Below are 18,993 nucleotides of genomic sequence, written 5' to 3' on the forward strand. Positions count from 1 at the left end.
CAGGGCACAATCCGTTGAAGAGAATATCACAAGCTTGAGCATTGTATTGCAACATCTTCAACTCATCCGCGGTAGCTTCACGGTTTGGTTCTCTCCCATCAAAGAAGTCACCTTGCAAACCAACACACACAATTGCCCAAACGGCGGGGTTATGTCCAAGAATATGCATTTTCATTTTATGCTTCCAACTAGCAAAATTAGTACCATCAAAGTAAGGACCTCTACGGTGGTAATTTCCCTCGCTAGACGCCATACTCTCCTAGGTTGTGAAACCAAGGCTATGACCACCAAAAGCTATGGAGATCAAAGCAAATGGAGACCAAAGCTCTGATACCACTTGTAGGATCGAAAGTATGTCTAGAGGGGGGGTGATTAGACTACTTGACCAAATAAAAACTTAACCTTTTCCCAATTTTAGTTCTTGGCAGATTTTAGCTAATTTAGGACAAGTCAAGCAATCATCACATAATTCAAGCAAGCATGCAAAGAGTATATAGGCAGCGGAAAGTAAAGCATGCAACTTGCAAGAATGTAAAGGGAAGGGTTTGGAGAATTCAAACGCAATTGGAGACACGGATGTTTTTCCCGTGGTTCGGATAGGTGGTGCTATCCTACATCCACGTTGATGGAGACTTCAACCCACGAAGGGTAACGGTTGCGCGAGTCCACACAGGGCTCCACCCAAGGGTAACGGTTGCGCGAGTCCACACAGGGCTCCACCCACGAAGGGTCCACGAAGAAGCAACCACCCACAAAGGGTCCACGAAGAAGCAACCTTGTCTATCCCACCATGGCCATCGCCCACACAGGACTTGCCTCACTAGCGGTAGATCTTCACGAAGTAGGCGATCTCCTTGCCCTTACAAACTCCTTGGTTCAACTCCACAATCTTGTCGGAGGCTCCCAAGTGACACCTAGCCAATCTAGGAGACACCACTCTCCAAGAAGTAACAAATGGTGTGTAGGTAATGAACTCCTTGCTCTTGTGCTTCAAATGATAGTCTCCCCAACACTCAACTCTCTCTCATAGGATTTGGATTTGGTGGAAAGAAGATTTGAGTGGAAAGCAATTTGGGAAGGCTAGAGATCAAGATTCATATGGCAGGAATGGAATGTCTTGGTCTCAACACATGAGTAGGTGGTTCTCTCTCAGAACATATGAGTTGGAATGGTGTGTGTGTTCTGATGGCTCTCTCCTCGAATGAGAAGAAGGTGGAGGGGTATATATAGCCTCCACACAAAATCCAACCGTTACACAGTTTTCCAATCTCGGTGGGACCAAATCAATAAGCTCGGTCAGACCGAAAATGTAAACCTAGTGATCGTTAGTGATTTTCGGTGGGACTGACATGCAACTCGGTAGGACCGATATGGTTAGGGTTTGGGCATAACGTAATCTCGATGAGACCGATTACACAAACTTGGTGAGACCGAATTTGGTAATTAGCTAACCAGGGAGTTGGTCAGGCAAACTCGGTGGGACTGATTTGCTCTTTCGGTGAGACCGAGTGGAACTCGGTGAGACCAAAAAGTTACAAAGGGGAAACACTGAGTTTACATTGTAATCTCGGTGGGACCGATTTGCTCTTTCGGTGAGACCGAAAAGTTACGAAAGGGAAACAGAGAGTTTGCAACCCCATCTCGGTGAGACCGAGATCCTTATCGGTAGAACCGAATTGCTAGGATTTAGGCAGTGGCTAATGACAAGTGAAACTCGGTGGCGCCGGATAGGAAGAATCGGTAAGACCGAGTTTGGCTTAGGGTTTAGGTCATATGTGGATATAGGAAAGTAGTTGAGGGTTTTGGAGCATATCACTAAGCACATGAAGCAAGAGGCTCATTAAGCAACACCTCATCCCTCCTTGATAGTATTGGCTTTTCCTAATGACTCAATGTGATCTTGGATCACTAAAATATAAAATGAAGAGTCTTGAGCTTTTGAGCTTGAGCCAATCCTTTGTCCTTAGCATTTTGAGGGTTCCACTTTCACATCCATGCCATGCCAATCATTGAGCTTTCCTGAAATAATCATCTTGGAATAGCATTAGCTCAATGAGCTATATGTTGTTATGAATTACCAAAACCACCTAGGGATAGTTGCACTTTCAATGCTCTCTATTGACTGCCTCATCGCACCATCCTGATCGATTATGGAGTTGTCATGAGGTTTGCCATCCATAGCCTTTAGTAATGCTCGGAAGACCCAACCAAAACTCGATGCCAACTCCTGCCTCACAAACGTGCAACCCAGCATGAAAGATTGGCCATGTCGGTTTATTTCGATGAAGGGCCCGAACGGCATATTGTACATGTTGGTCATGTAGGTGGTGTCAAACGATATGCAATCATGGTACGCCTTCGCATAAGCTTTTCGAGCTAAGTCATCCATCCAAAATATGTTGACAACTCTGTCCTCTTCATCGTATTTTACCTTATAGAAGAAGTCTAGATCGGATTTTTGTATATCCTTGAAGTGCACAATTGTCTCCATCATGTCACCTTCCTTTGTGTCATCTCTATGGAAACTTGTACATAGATTTGTTATTGCCTTTGGTCCGAACGACACCATCATCTCAGATCCATAGAACTCTGCCATTATAGGCATCATACGTCCTGCATAATACAAAAAGAAACAATATATCTTTTTTAGTCGCATGAATGCACACATCCAGCTGCACAGTAATATGACATGTGTTGGCACAAAGGATAGTTGTAGGAAATGGACAAGTAGCTGCACCTTTAAAAAACACTTGCATTTTGCACACAGCACATTGTGTAGTTGCACAGTGAAGGTAAACTAGTTGCACAACAAGCAGCAAAGTGATATAGAAACAACATAGGAACTTGGACACTAGTTGCACACTTAAGACATTTTAGTTGCACACTAGTACCATTTGCACACTAGACTGCGTAGAGGGAAATTTAATTCTGTAAGGGATAAAGAAACACACCTATAGTCAAGTTGCAGTTATACAAGATGCGCAAAAACTCATTTTCATTAGGAGTGATGCCTTGGTGGGATCTCAAGTATTTGGACAACGAATGTTTGTTCACCAGCGGATGATTGTGGTCACGAACAAAGTGTGTCACTTCCCATCACCCATCTAGCAGCTCCATCAACATTTTTGCCTTGCATTGAGTCTGCTTTATTGTCTCACGTTTCCGTTTTTTATTTTTCTTACTAGGACCAGCCTCCTCTTCAGCAAAGATTGGAGGTTCATCTTCCATTTCCTCATCAGTGTCAACAGGTTTTGGATCTGGTATAGGGTCCAGGACAAGAGGAGCCTCAGCTCCTCCATCATCAGCTTTTCGCTTCTTGTACTTGTTGCAGCAAAACTGTTGTTTTACCAATACATTTGTGCGAGCTATCCGCCTAGAGGTGTTCATCTTGATAGAGAAACCCATTCGTAGGGCATAACTGTTGTAGTGATCCTTAGCAATTTGAAGGTTGTCAAACCTCATGCCAACATAGGGTTCCATGGGCTGAGAACCAGCCTCATCTTCTCCTTCTTCTCCTTGCACAACACCGTCAATAGCACCAGCTCCGAGCTCATTCCTAGTTGGACCAGGAACATTTGCCGCGGTGCCCGTGTCATCAAGAGTATGGCTCTCTGACTGCAAAGACACCAGTACAGGGGCACCACGGGTTGATGACTGCCCTGCCACATTGTCATGGCCCATAGGGTTAGACCCACGGGTTGTCTGCGTGTAGTAAACAGAGCGCCCATTTTCTGTCCAATTTCCTTGTGGTATATTGGGTTGCTGCTGATCCATATCATGAGGAAGCTCATTGAGATCAGGAGGCAACTCATTGAGATCAAGCATTTCTTTTTCCTTTTTTTGCTGCTGCCTCACACCCCCTGCACATATAAAACGAAGGAAGTGATGTCATCAGTTTTAATCATGAAAGAGTGTTTCAAACAACCTAAAAACTTAGTAAATAGACAGTTGCACACCATTATGACAATCTTAGTTGCAAAAACTACATGTCTATAGTAGAATCTTTTTTTATAAAATGTATGCATTTTTTTTGTTTGCACAGAGTTGTTATGTTAGTTGCACATTTTGCAGTAAATAGGTGGCAAGAACATGACTTTTTTTACTACGGAGTTTTTCTGACTTTTTCCTCTATTTGTTGCAATTATTCGCAGGTTTTCTGTTGGCAAGGAGCTGATTCGGATTTTTCTGCACATACTTTGATGCTACAATTGAGAAGGAAAATCCAGGTGAAGGAAAAAAGAATAATTGGATGACATATTATAGATATATGATTTTCATCGTCGTTTCTGTTTTACTTCTAGTATGTTGAACATATTTTTACACTATAGATTTGCAATAGGTGTGGGACAAAGAATATATGCGTGACTATTTTAATATGGTTTGTGGTTTCATTAGGTATGGACAAAAGTTCTTATGTTTTTGCTGTCATACTACAGATTTTTGGTTTTGGCTAGAATAGATGTGTCAGTTGGTCAAGATGCATTTTTTCAGTTGGCCAGCATGCATGTTCAGTTGGATAGTCAATGTGTTCAGTTGGCTAGAATAGATGTTTTAGTTGGCCAGGATGCATATTTTTATTGCACATATACTTCAGGTTTTCTAAAGTTTTCACTCAAAAAACATCCAGTTCATGTGGAGTACAATGCATGTTTCATTTTGCCTAGCATGCATGTTGAGTTGCCAGAATACATGATTCAGTTGGCTGGGATGTATGTTCAGTTGCACATATATGCATTTTTAGTTGCACATATTCTTTGGACAGTCAATGTGTTCGTTTGCAAAACATAACTTCAACTTGGTAGAATGCATGTTTAGTTTTAGCTACATTGCATGTTTAGCTGGCTAGAATCATGTTTAGTTGGCTAGAAAATATGTCTTACTCCCTCCGTCCTTTAAAGAGTGTATTTCCAACTTTGTTGGAAAGTGAAACATTTTTATGTTTGACCGTATTTATACAATAATACGCCAACATTTATGCCACCAAATTAGTAGCAATAGATTCATCATAAAATATATTTTCATCATATACCTATTTTGTTTCACAAACATTGATATATTTTTGCACATACTCAGTCAAACTTTGAAATAGTTTGACCCTCCAACAAAGTTGGAAGTACACTCTTTAAAACACGGAGGGAGTAGTCAGCTTGCTGAACACATCCAGGGAGAAACTCGGCTGGCATGCATGTTAGAAAACATGTTTAGTTTTGTTAAACTTGATCTCAAACCATGTTTAATGTGCAAATAGAAAGCCATGCAACTAAACTTAACGACTTGTGTTTAGTTGCACGAACCAGAAAATAGTAGGCTTCTGTCCATGGTTGGTTTTTTTTACTTTGCAGACATGACACTCATGGGGGTGGTGTGATGTTGACAATGGGGTGATGTGGCAGATCCACTCCTTTCTTGAAGCAACTTCTCCATGGTTTTGCTGATAGATCCATGGAGAAGGGGGTTTACAGATGAAGTACAAGAAGGGCGAGAACTGAAGAGGGGCAGAGGGGAATTACTTGCCTGATGTTGCTGCCTGGTAGGACTCTGATCACCCCGCCCTTAGATCAATTTTTTGCAGTAATTTCTTCTACTTTTGGGCTGCAATGGCGACTGTACAGAGGAGGAAGAAGGGCCTTAGATCCCCTTCTTTCGTGGAGAAGAAGAAGGCAGCGTGGGAGAGGCTGGGGCGTGGGGGCGAGCGGTCGTGGCAGGGGCTGGGACGCCGGGGATAGTTGGCCACGTGGGGAGCGCTTTTTCTGTTCGGGATTGAACGCTCCATCGGCTCGGTTTGGTGGCTGCCTGTCCCTTCCTTTTCTGTATCGAAGGAGGACAGGGCTTACCTTTTTAGGCTGGCCACTCGATCGCACTAGTGGGCAGCCGACCGCCCACTAGACGCGTCCATAAATGAAGCCATATATGACGCTACTAGTATGTTAGAGCAACTCCAATCGGGTGACCCATTTTGTCTGTTTGGGTCATCCGGACATAAAACTTGGCCCAACGGGGCGACCCAAATGGACACAGCGTCTGCCTGCCGTTCGTTTTGTGTCCGCTCGAACCCATATCCGGCCCAAATTTGCGTCACACTTGGGTCCGCGGCAGACACAAAGCAGACGTTTTCTTTGCTCTCCCCGTCCGTCTCCGTCCGTTGCATGCGAGCACTGGCCCATTTGTCATCGAGGGGCCACCCACCCATCCCACCTCCGTCTCTCTCCTACTTTTCTATCTTTCTCCCATCCACCCCATAGCGCCAGGCCGCCGGCCACTTCGTTCTCCGTCGTGAGCTAGCAGGGAGCAGGGACCGGGGCAGCGCCGGAGAAGCACCAGAGCCGGGGCAACACCGGTGAAGCGCCGGAGCCGACGGGAAGCGCCCGCTTCGTGGGCGTCCACGGCGTCCTCCGGCGGGAGCGGGAGCACGTGCGCGCTGTCGACGAAGGCGGCCATGGCGGCCGCTTCAGGCACAGAGGAGATGCGGGCACTCATGAAGCAGCGTCGGGCCAAGAGGATGCTCTCGATGACCTCACCGTGCAGGCTCGCGCTGCCCTGCCAAGCTCGCGATGCTGCTGTCGCATGCATGCATGTGATGTCTACACGTTGGCCGGGTGCTTGCTATTTTGCTTACTGGATTGCAGTCTCGCACGAACGCGCACCAGTAGAAGAAACATGGGAGCACATAGATGCAATTCTTCCGCTGCTGCGTCCGGTCGCCCCCGGCCTTGCCTCGCCGCAGCTTCGCCTCGCCGCGCCGCGGCTGGCCGGCACTTGCGGCACCCACGCCGCCGCCACTGCGCTCTTGTCTGGCGACGAGCCACAAGCAGCACCCGTGCACGGGCGGCGAGCGCACAACCTAGAGCACGGGCGGGGGCGTGACCAAGCTGCAGGCGGGCGTGGGGGACGCGGTGAGCTGCGGGGCGGGGTGGGGCGCGTGCGGCCGGCGCGGCGAGCTGCTACTGGGAGCTTGCGGGCAAGGCGACGGAGGCGAGCTCGTGGGCGCGGCGGCGGACGGCGGCGAACCTCGCGGGCGATGCATCGGACCTGGACGGGAGCTCGCCCACCAGGTGTTCGACTGAATGCGACGCAGGCATGCACAAAATGCGCCCGACTTCCGTTAGGCACACCAGCCGACCCAAACCAAAAGGCGGACGCGGGCAGGCGGACGGGCGACCCAAACGGACGAAAAACGGACAAAATCGATGTTCGTTTGGGTCACTGCATTGGAGTTGCTCTTACTTTGCACTATGAAGGTAGTAAGTTAGACTAGTGTTATATGCATGACACTAGTATTATGATCAGCCTACTAGTATCCCAATGGGGTCAGGGTACCACCATCCTTAATCAATGTAACGCGGAGTGGTGGAGACTGGTTTGCAGTAACACATCGTACGTCTCTCAACCCTACCACTAAACGATCGAGCTCTTATTCAGCTACTAGCTCCTGTATGCAAGGGAAAATATGGGACGGAGCTTTCAGTCGGACGAGTGGTTGCGTGAAAGTGGCAACTTGGTGTGATACGCACCATGGCGTAGGTTTGATGTGAAGTCGCGCTGCTCGGATCGAGCCACCGGCATGGGAGGAGAGGAGAGACCCAGTCGTGACGGTGCACCGATGGAGCACGTGGACCAGCGAGCCGGAGTACTACTGCTACCACCACTACAGTTAGGCTACGGTCGTGTGTCTACACTCTACAGTTAAGCTACTATTAGTGTACTGTACTGGCGAGTAGTTGAAGCTTGTCTCTTCCGCGCGCCGCCCGGGGGGCCGGTCGGAGCGGCCGGCGCCCGATGCCGCCACGTGCACCGTCACGGCGCCGGTGATGGCCCGTGCGCACGCCATGCGTGCGGCCGTAACCCGAACGGAAAACTTTCCGGCGACCTCTCCCGAGGGAGCGATGCCGTGCGTCGTCGTACGCCGGCGTGGGACGCGTGACGCACCGGAACGTCCGTGCGTGCGCTACAATACAAAAGCAGTTTGCTCGAACGCCGCTGTCGACAACGCGAGAGCACGCACCGGACTCTCCTCTCGGGCCAGCCCGGAAGGCGCCGCGCAGCTGCCGCTCATCGCTCGATCGATCGGCCTCGGCGTGGTTCCCGTGACAACTCAGGCGTGCGTGCTCCATACAGGGCATACAGCGGCGCGGTCGTTCGTATGCGCGTGGCGTGGCGCTGTCAGCGTATGCACGGGTGATAGGCACAAGACGCATGGTGATGATGATTGCGACGATGACAATCGGTTGGTGGGCTGTGGCGAGACTCGCCATGGAGTCCTAGATTGGAACCGCTGATGATGTGTGTGCGTATGATCGGCAGCGATCGTCTTCGATCGTGCGTCGAATCTTATCGCCAGTAGCAAAGCCCATCGATCGCACCGTCGAAAGTCAGGAGCACCCACACATGTCGGAAGGATGGATGCAGTACCACTAGCCCATGGATGGGGCAAGGGTCACGGAGAAGTCGATCTCACTCTCACTCACTCATAGCCGCTTGATTCGTACTACTACTACTACATTTTTTTTAGCATCAGTACAGACACAAGCGCTCATATACACGCGCATACACTCATCCCTATGAACGCACACACGCACATCCTATCCCTATGAACATCTCCGAAAGACTGAGCCGGCATATCATCTTGAGATTTACGAAGTCACCGTAGACGCCTCGTCGTCGATGGAAACGTTTCCTTTTACTGAAAGCGCATCGCCGGAAATCCTGAAATAAATTCAGAAATAATGCGAGCATCAAGATTTGAATCTTGATGATTGGGGATACTACTGTTCACCTAACCATCTCAATCACATGTTGATTTTTTATAGTACTACTACTACCAAGACAAGATGTATACTACTGGTAAATTGGCTGGTAAAAAAACGTTTTGAACGGCTCAATTCCGTTACAAGGGCATGGGATGGACCACGACAGTGAAGCGGCATCAATGAGACCCGGCCCAGCCCATCATTCGCTGGTCAAATGCGACCGCAACGACCGGGTAATTAATCGCGCATCTAGCTAATCGTTGCACTGTTGCACATGGTTCGACGACCCCACTCGTCAGAAACGGTACTGTAGTAGCTTCGTACATGTTGGAGACCAGCAATGCTTCACGATGTATTGATCGGTGCATAGCACACGTATATATGGAGTACAAGGTAGGCCATAACCTTAACTATACAAAGACTAGGAGGTGGGCCAGGCTATACAATATACATGCAGGTAATGCGAGCAGCGGTGTGAACGGGGTGAGCGGCAAGAAGGTTACCGGGGTTGGCGGCCATGTGAGCCGTGGCTTCGGTGTCCATATACCAATCGCCACCGCCAGTGTACTGCTGCGGCGTGGGGGCGGTGTGGAGGGCCGCTAGGAGCGTGGGGTCTCAAGGTGCCCGCGGAAGAGCCGGGGCGGACGACGCGGGCTGAGGCGGTGGCGCCACGTACCCACCGGCCGAGGACAACCCATAGGCCGTGGAGGGGCCGTAGAGCGGCATGAGCGGGTACAGCTGAGGGGCCGCATGAAGCGCCTGATGAGCGGCAGGGCGGGCGCCGAAGAGGCCCGGAACAGGGGCACGCGGGATAGGCATGGAGTACGCGTGCACAACCCCGGTCAGGGGTTCTGGCCGGCCTGCCAGGGCGCCGGTGGGAGCTGCTGCTGGTGGTGGCGCGGCCGGCGGGGCCGGCTGCTGCTGCGGCTTGCGGCCACGGCGGCCCCCGCGGCGCTGCTACTGCTGCTGCTCGGCGGGAGGCTACGGAGGGGCCGGCGGCTGCTGCGGGTACGGGAATCCGGGCGACGGCGGCGCTGGGAAGGGACCCGGGACGGGCCTCGGCGGGGCGGTGGGTGGCGCACCGCCGCGGGTACCGGCGGTGAGGGCGGTGTGGGTGGCCCGGGTGCGTGACATCCGCATCCTCCGCTCCTCCAACTTCAGGTACACAACGATTCTCGGAAACGTCGGGTTGATGATGAGGGGGGTGTTGGAGGCGGCGTTCCCAAAATCGTCGTTCAGGCCGGCGATGAGGATGCTGAGGAGGAGCTCGTCGGAGACCTTCTCACCAAAATCACGTAGCTCGTCAACAAGCTTCTTGAGGCGCATGCAGTAATCATCAACGGACGTGCCGAGCTGCTGGCACCCAAAGAACTCGCCGTGCAAGAAAACCTTGCGTTGGAGCGCGTTGTCGGTGAAGAGGCCGTTGAGCTTGGTTCAAACGGCGTGAGCATCATCGTCGGCGGAGACCACCGTGTGGAAGAGGTCCTTCGAGATGATGGTGTAGAACCAACGGATGAGAGTGGCGTCGATGGACATCCACTCCTCATCGTCCTCCATGAAGCGGGAGTCCACGGAGCCATCGATGTGATCCCAGATGTTGTACTCCCGGAACACGAGGGAGAAATACGTCTTCCATGCATAGTATGTGGAGGTGAGGTGATCGAGGACGACGGGAACCCGGATGAGGATGTTGAGGTCGCAGATGACGACGGGATCGGGACCTTCGAACGGGTTGGTGCAGCGGCTGCGGGTGGCGTCGGAGGAGCCGGGGGAGGCCATGGGGTTGGCGGCGTCTCGCGGGGAAGCGGCGCGGCCGAGGGATGGAGGCGCGGCCGGGTGGCGGCGCGGTAGGGTGAAGGCGGGAGCGGGGGCGGCGGCGCACACGGGAGCGGCGGTCGCGGTGGCATGGGATTATGGCGGCGACGGCGGCGGGTGGTGGCGGCGGCGGCAATGGGATCGTGGCGGCACACGGATTAGGGTTAGGATCTTAGGTATGATATCATGTTGGAGACAAGGGTTTTGGCAATGCTTCACGATGTATTGATCGGTGCATAGCGTACATACATATGAAGTACAAGGTGTGCTACAACCTCAACTATATAAAGATTAGAAGGTGGATAAGCTATACAATATACATGCACGAACCATATATTCAACAGTACAAATTCCTTCCTTGACCACAACACATACACATCTTCTCTCTCAAACGCACGCCATGTTTGATTGTTTCCTCCAGTTATAAGAATCTGAACCGCAGACTTTCAGGGACTGTGCAGTGTACACCAGAGAAGCGTGTTATTTTTCAGAATATGAGAGGTACAGATGCCCAATTATTCGTCACATAGGTTGAGCCAATCTGCTTCCCATTCGATATGTTGAGGCAGCATAACACAGCAGGGTACATGTACATCAACGAACGACAATTTCATAATTCCATTCTATCCTCCGAGCCAACAATCCAGAACGAAAATGAAACGACTGTATGTATACACCAAAAGCCGGGAAGCGCAAAAAGAAAAGCTGCCACAATGCAGCTCAAGAACTACTGTATGTCCCAAAGTAACTGAAGCGGACCATGTTACAACAAAACGTTCATTTCAAAACTTGATATCAGGCGACGGTCGCCGGCGTGGACGCCGGAAGTTCGGCGCCGGCGGCGGGGGCCTCCTCCGCCACCGTTTCCTTCTCCTTCGGGGGTTCCGCGCCCTCTGTTTCCTTTGGTTCTTCCTGTTCTTTCGTTTCAGCTGCTGCGCTCGTACCTTCCTGTTGCACAGCGGCAGTAGACAGTATGGTTCAGCAATCAGCAAGTTATTGTGTTTTTTTTTGAGGATCTCAGCAAGTTATTGTTGACATGAATATGCACACCAAAATTCTTATACTGCACTTATTATCTCGCAAAAAAATATATACTGCACTTATTAGTTGCTAGGAAGTTTAACACTTTCTTTCTGTACATATGTGGTACTCCCACCGTTCGGATTTATTTGCCCCCTTTTATTTTGAGCCAAAATTTGTCCATGAACTTTACTAATAAAATATAAACTATATGTCATCAAAACTATATCATAGAAAACCTTTTGAACTACAAATCCAAAAATATACTTTTGGTAGCATGTACTTTATATATTTTTAGTTAAACTAGCACAAATGCCCGTGCGTTGCAACGGAAAAAATCAGTTTATATTCAAGTTTATTTATAATAATATGTGCAAAAATACATTCTTGTTCATGCAAATTTTAGTCAAATTTTTTTAAGATCCAAAATTATCGAAATAGGACATGCTAATCTTATAGAATATTTCTTTACCTACATCAACATACTTCTCCTTAAAAGAAATTAGGAACTCGGTAAAGTTTAGCCAATACCAGTCACAAAATTCGGAGAGAGATAGCATACATTCGCAACAACTATTATATTTTTGGGCTTGTTCGAGTGGGGATATTTGGATATTTTCTAGATTTTAAAAATATTGTACTAAAATAGTGTTTGGGGCTCACCATGGTTCTTGTTAAAAACAAAGTTATATATGATATTTATTTTTTCGTTAACATTCTTAGTTCAACCGACAACTCAACATGGACATAGAAAAATCCCCAGTCCAGCAGGAAGCAGGCCTTGCATTAGAATTTCAACAACTGTGGTTTTGTCGGGCGTCAAAAGCTCACAACAAAAATTCAGGTTTAGCCCCCTATGCCAAATATACTATTGTGACCTTGTGGAGTTAGTCTGACTCATTCTTTTTTTGAATGACAACTCATATTTAGCTGGGCAAGCTCATCCCCACGCTAGCACGGCCTCAACATGTATGTGCTTGATCTTGTCTTTCAGTAGGCTGCAACACGTTGGTGCGTGGCCTTATGCTGCTTCATTCTTGCCTCATGCAGTCCACCCATGCATGGCTGGCAGCGGCTCGAAGGTCTCACACCTCTTTGAGCACACAATCACACGATTTTCCCTCAATTCGCTTTCCTTATTTACTTTTTCAAAGGTGGCATGATTTTTCCCTCGATTATTTTCCGTTTCTCGATTTCCTTTCCTTCCTTGAATTCTCCTTTCTTTATTTCTTGGGACAACTCCTTGATAACCAGGAAACTTAAAAATGTATATAAACTGGTTATATTGTGTGCAAGAAACCGAGGTGGGACTAAACAAAACCAACATTTGTGTCTCTATTTAACACAAAAGTGATGTAGCTAGATGGTACATACCATCTATGGATAGACCACAGGTCATGCGTTTGAAACCCATGATGAAACACTTATTTTTTGCGTGGGCTGCCAATGTAGTTGGGCCGGCTTATAGCGCGCGGCAGGCCTGGTAGCTGGGCCAGCTTACAGCGCACGGTTCAACCGTGTTTAATTTAACGGGCTGAGGCCCAGCCAAGCGATGGGTGAACAGACTAGAAGCCAAAAACAATAGGACGAAACAAAACAGGACCAAACTAAGAATACCTATTCCCTTTAATAGTAGGTATAGGTATAAATATAGATATAGATAATGGTTAAGCTTGAACCCAAAATACAAAGGGCCTAATAAACCCGGACGAAGGTAATAGTACTAGGACTTTTGAGTAATTGCTCCTAGTAGAACTTTTGAACGGTAACTAGCTTGAACTAAAATCACGATACTTATTATGGGTCAAAGGAAGTACTCCCTTTGTCCGAAAATACTTGTCGAAGAAATGCATAAAAATAAATGTATCTAAAATTAAAATACATCTAGATATATCCATTTCTTCCACGAGTATTTCCGGACGGAGGGAGTAGTAAATTGCTTCTCCCACTGGTAAACGCACCAAAATTTCTAGGAAACAAGCATTCTCCCTACAATGTACCGGCGTGAACTAGCGAAGGCCATTGGATTTCGGTTAGCTGCCTGCTCATGCATATGATGCATGTGTGATATCAGCCTTGCAAAGTGGAAAGACCCAATAGCAACCCGCGACACAGGGCGTCGTGCCATAGTGCGTCACAAAAAGAAAAAAAAATACCATATTATAAGTTGCCTGACAATAGTCATCTTTTTTAAAATGAAAGTCATTTTTGTGTTGTCTAAGTTGGACATTATGATGTTTGAAGTTGCACGAAACGAAATTGTGTCTCTATAGTTGTCTAAACTTAACACTACACACGGTTAAGAATATCCAACTGCCTAGTTCTCAATTAATAAGAAATGCCCGTTTAGGATCTCCGGCTTTGAAATAATAATTTCTCGGTCACCTATATAGATAAAAGCTAAAACAAAAATGCAAAAAAAATCATGAAAAAATAAAGTTTTGAAAATAAAGTAAAACCAATAGAAACAAACTCGGATCACCTTGGGCCGAGTGGCGAACGGGCCTATTCCACTCAAAGTTTGTGTACAACACACACATAAAGATCAAGCCCGAATAGAACAACGGCCCAGATCTCGCAACCACAGAGCTATATCGCCCAAACTCAAAAAACGAACCAAAAAACCTAAAAATGATCTAATGGAGGGTGAACAAAAAGACATGCACTTGCTAAACATCCAGGTGCCGGTACGCATATACTCCTACTAGCAAAAAGACTGCTGCTGGTGCCGGTAGCAGTCTAGCAGAGAAGAAAAGAAGTACTCCTACTAGATCGAATTCGGTAGAAGTTGAGAGCTGAACAAAACCTCTAGCTGCGCCGTACCTCACTCTGTTGCCCGACCACGACGTCCCGGCTAGCTTCCTCCGCGGGTGCCGGTGCCTCTTCCACCACCGCCGGCAGCGCCACCTCCTGTTCCGCGCCGGTCGCCGGTGCCGTCGGCGGCTCGGCAGGCGGGGGAGCGTCGTCGTCGCCCAGCGCCTTCGGCTTCAACCCGCAGTTCCCCATCCTTCCTTCGCCGTCTCTTGCCACGCAGCGCAAGCGCAACAGACGTGAAAGAAACGGCGGAGGAAAATTAGAAGCGTGGTGAGTGGTGACAATCGAAGGCGATGTTTTATAAGCCTGCCGCCTGCTAGGAGTTCCGGTATCAACAATGATCTTCTTGCTGTGATGCTGTCGTGGGTGCGAGCTGGTACGGTTGGAACTAGCGGGCAGCGGCAACGATAGAATAGCTGTAATCAACAAATTATTATTGTAGCCGACTAGCCGGCCGTATTAGGGTATACCATTTGGCGTCGAACTGTCGACGTGATGCGAACCGTTCCTGGCATCGTCTGGTGGAGTCGTGGGCGGCACTGCAATTTCTTTCTTTCTTCATCTTGAGCCGGTTCTCCATCTTCAGTTAATTAACCCCAGGAGAAGGCAATCGCTCCATTAAGTAGATAAGATGTCACTATAGGTTCTTTTTTTTTTGCCGGGGGTCACTATAGGTTCTTGTTCGGCCATAATTTTTTCCTTCATAAAATCTCAAAGAACCGGAATTTTTTTACAGCCCTTAATTCCTTATCTGTTACTACGATGCTATCCTCTGATTTTTTTTTGACAGTTAAATTTGTCTCTCGTTAACCAGGTAAGAACGAACACATCGTATACAGGACAAACTACTAGTGCGGTTGCATGCATGCGTTCTCTTGGGTACACCCAGACTACATATACTCCGTACAATTGTACATACGTCTTCGGCCAGTGCGCTCCTAAAATATGAGGAAGAGGAGGCTGAGGAAACCAGGCAAAAAATAAGCTCAAGAATAACCGTATCAGTTGCTAAGAACACATGCATGCATGCCTATTTTTGCCTCCTTCTGACCCTCTCCGCTCTCCGACCACCGTTAAACCATCCTAAGGCTACCAAGAGCGCGACCATCCTAACCCTGCTCCTAACCACTCGTACTCCAACCATCCTGACCTATAAAATCCTCTCCCAAGCATCGATCATCATCAAGCTAAATAAGACTTCCAAGTCCCAGCTAATAAAACCGAGATCAATAATCCCCCGCCATCTCGCCGGTCTCCACCGCACCACCGTCCGTCCGAAATGGAGATGAAGAAGATCGCCTTCGCCGTCCTCATCGCCGCCGCCTCGGCCACCGCCGTCATGGCCTCCGAGGCCGCTCCTGCCACCAGCGACGCCTCTGAAGTGGCAATCGCCCCCGCCGCCCTCGTCGCCTCCCTCGTCGCATATTTCCTCTACTGAAGCAGCGGACAGTAGGGGAGGAGTTAATTACTAGCATTGCATTGGCCGCATGTGTGTATACATGCGAATGATGTGGTGTAATTTTTATCATTTTTGTATTGATGAGCACGGTTAACCGCTGATAGGTACGTGATACATGTACTTGTATCCGGTGGATGCTTAACCGTGCTGAACATGTTCATTTTTTTGGTCAGATCACATCAACTTGTGTACTTGTTGTGATTTGTTTTATTTGTTGAATTCAATGTTTTCTAGTTCACTTTCATATTTCGCGTTGATCCTCCTGTCATTTTAATGTCCTTCGGTCAAAAATGAGGAAAAAACTGGGCGAATTTCTGCACCGTAAGAAGACCAATTCTCTCTATATCACTCTCAAACGTTTTGTTTCCTGGATAGCGCTGCATGACAATTTTTGGGTTGCACTCAAGCCATTCCAATATTCTATTATTTTATTCTCTATAAACATTCAATTTACTGCTATTTTAAGAGCACTCATAAGAGTTTAAAAGATCATATCATGTGTAAACTAATCCTCTCTACTTACTACCTCTAACTAGTTCAACCACCACAAAACTGGGACTTGGTAACCCCTTGCCAACTGTTAGGCGTGCAACCAAGGTTTTTAATTTCGGAAAGAATATAATTTCGGACCTCGCTTAAATATGCAAAAATTCAGAAATTTAACGTATTTCGGAAATTATTTTTGCGTTTCAGATTTCAAATTTCACTTAATTTTAATGAATTCTAACATAACTTACTTTTTTTGAAATCATTTCGAATATGCCTCAAAATTTCGGAGTTAAAAATATTTCGGACTCCACTGAAATTTCATTGAAATTTTTAACTCTGCTTGCAACGCATAAATTTTCTTATTTTTCTTGAGCAAAAAGGAATTTAAATTATCAGTAGTGTTATCTGGCGAACGTCAGCTGGGAGGGGGATCGCAAGTGAGCGATTTTCCTCACAGTTCTAGTTGCTTCGCTAGATCTAACGATAAGAGTAACGAAAATGCCTTCTTCTGAAGAAACCACCTTGTTGTTTACAATAAGTTGTCATCCCCTCACAAATAAAACTGGTAGCGAAATCGTTTGAAGTGCCATCCCTTCCAGCGAATGTTCGCCAGCTAAGAGAGTCCTAAGTTTTGGACATCGTTTGGTCAACGCCGTTCGGATTGGATAAGCAAGCCCGGGAAGTTTGTCAAGTCATTAGTTGTAAACCCGTGTAGTTCTTTGGTCTCACGCACCAATGATCTCAATCCACCCGGGTAATTAATCATGGTAATCCCAACTGGAAACCACCAGATCAATACAGTCTCTTGTGAATCCAGCAAACCTTACATGCGATCGGTTACAAAGGAGAACACAATCCCCATGCGTACGAGTACGAGGCGTCACAGCGAGCATGGAGGGGACTAATCACGCAATAATAAGCACTGGTAGTACGTAATTAACCCGATCAACCCACAGCATGGAGGGTATCATCGTTTCTTGCGGAGTTTGGCGATGCCTTCCTTCACTTTGTACCAGACGCACTCACCAATCCTGTAGAACAGGACGTAGCCGCAGATGTACAGGCCTTCAAACACCTCCTGCGCGGCGCTCTTCCTCCTCGCCACTTCCTCGTCTCCCTGCTTCCCCTCGGCCTCCCCCGGCGCCTCCGGCTCGCCCTCCGCGGCGCCGTCGTTCGTCCTCGCCACGGGGGAGCTCCACGGCCTCTGCTCGCCGCGGGTCACATGCCGCAGCGGCGACGAACTAGGCGCGACGGAGGCGACGCCGGGGAGGAATTTGCAGCATGCCGCCTTGTTCGGAACCGCCGCGTTCAGAGCGCCCCTGTTCGGTTCGGTGGGGATCGGAGACAGTCGGAGAGAATTGATCCCCCGTGACCCCATCCAGTAATTGTCTCCAGTCCCATTAGAGACAGGATTAGCCGAACGAGCCCTGAACTGGAGTGGAATGGTTCTGGAGCACATCTTGGCGGGGGAAATTTGTTTGGCAGCTGACAGTCGGCAAGGCATTCAGCTGATTCAGGTTACATGACTCCATGGCGGATCGGGTGCTTTTTATACTAGTATGAATATCTGATTAGCCGGGTGAATCAGAGCCGATTAGTGATAACCGGAAACCGCCTTGGCGCGGGGCTGAGCCTGACAAACACGTCGGTGTTTACAAGGCGGTGCTAGTCCTTCGTAGTTTGTTTTCGTATATTGAGCATGAGATGGTTGATGACATCGGCTGGTACTTGACGTCGAATGCCCTGTCAAGAAACCCTTTCACTAGTGAGTTTGTGTTATTGAAAAAGTTTGTGTTCGATTTTTAGCACTGAATCCATTTTGCGGAGAGGCGAGAATCTAACACATTTCACCCCCGGTCTTTTGTGTGGTTCCGTTATAAACTTACAATAATGCCATTTGAGAATCTCCATGGTAATCCTTCTTTTTGTTGTTGGGATCTCCATGGTCGAGCTGAATGTTTCTGGCTTACGCACACCGTTCTGAGTTTTGACCGCCCCCTTGCATAGAATAGCTAACTAAACTCATTTTCTGAGATGTAGGAGAGCTAAATTTGGACAGTTTTTTTTTTTTTGAGACAAGCTAAATTTAGACAGCTACAGACTACAGTACCAGTGCAGTGTAGTTTATCCCTTCAAGCTCGGCGGGGAGCATCGATTTTTCAGTTTGCACAAGGAAGTAATATGGGCCAACATATTGACTGAGGAGTAGTAGCCCATACATTACCAATACTAGAAGAACGCCTGTGCGTTGCAACGGGGCCACATTAACTTTAAAAATTTAATATCAATTATGTTAAAATTTCATTTAATATTCTCATACATATTAAGTGACATTGACGACCTTTTTACCATCAAATTCTCACACACACACTTTTTCCCTCCCTCTTCCTCACTCTCTCCCCCTCTCCCTCACTCGGAAGGTGGGACGAAAATAAACCCGGAACGGAGACTACCAACTGAGACATTAGGAGTAGAGATCATTTAGTTGATAAGAATAAATAGAAAACGGTGTTAAAAAGGAGAAACAGATTAGAATACATTGAAAAACCAAAAGGACGATGTAAAAGGGGATTCGCCCTGTCCCCCGGGCCTTGCCACCGAACCGGCTCGGTGGTCCAGTCCCCGCGCGGCCGTCTTCTCCTGTTCCCC

General features: G+C 47.9%; 2 protein-coding genes across 2 annotated transcripts; both read right to left on the reverse strand.

Moving 5' to 3' along the window:
• Positions 1-11,150: 11,150 nt before the first annotated feature.
• On the reverse strand, positions 11,151-14,656 carry LOC125535652 (major latex allergen Hev b 5-like). The gene is made up of 2 exons (XM_048698727.1): positions 14,406-14,656; positions 11,151-11,510 (listed from the first exon to the last, which is right to left on the reverse strand). The coding sequence occupies exons 1-2, from the start codon at positions 14,586-14,588 to the stop codon at positions 11,358-11,360; spliced, it is 336 nt and encodes a 111-aa protein (XP_048554684.1). The 5' UTR covers positions 14,589-14,656; the 3' UTR covers positions 11,151-11,357.
• Positions 14,657-17,051: 2,395 nt separating this feature from the next.
• LOC125519790 lies at positions 17,052-18,695 on the reverse strand. Its single transcript, XM_048684563.1, has 2 exons — positions 18,231-18,695; positions 17,052-18,087 (listed from the first exon to the last, which is right to left on the reverse strand). The coding sequence occupies exon 2, from the start codon at positions 17,846-17,848 to the stop codon at positions 17,312-17,314; it is 537 nt and encodes a 178-aa protein (XP_048540520.1). The 5' UTR covers positions 17,849-18,087; positions 18,231-18,695; the 3' UTR covers positions 17,052-17,311.
• Between the last annotated feature and the right edge of the window lie 298 nt (positions 18,696-18,993).

Source organism: Triticum urartu, chromosome 1 (assembly GCF_003073215.2).
Source record: "Triticum urartu cultivar G1812 chromosome 1, Tu2.1, whole genome shotgun sequence".
NCBI lineage: Eukaryota > Viridiplantae > Streptophyta > Magnoliopsida > Poales > Poaceae > Triticum > Triticum urartu.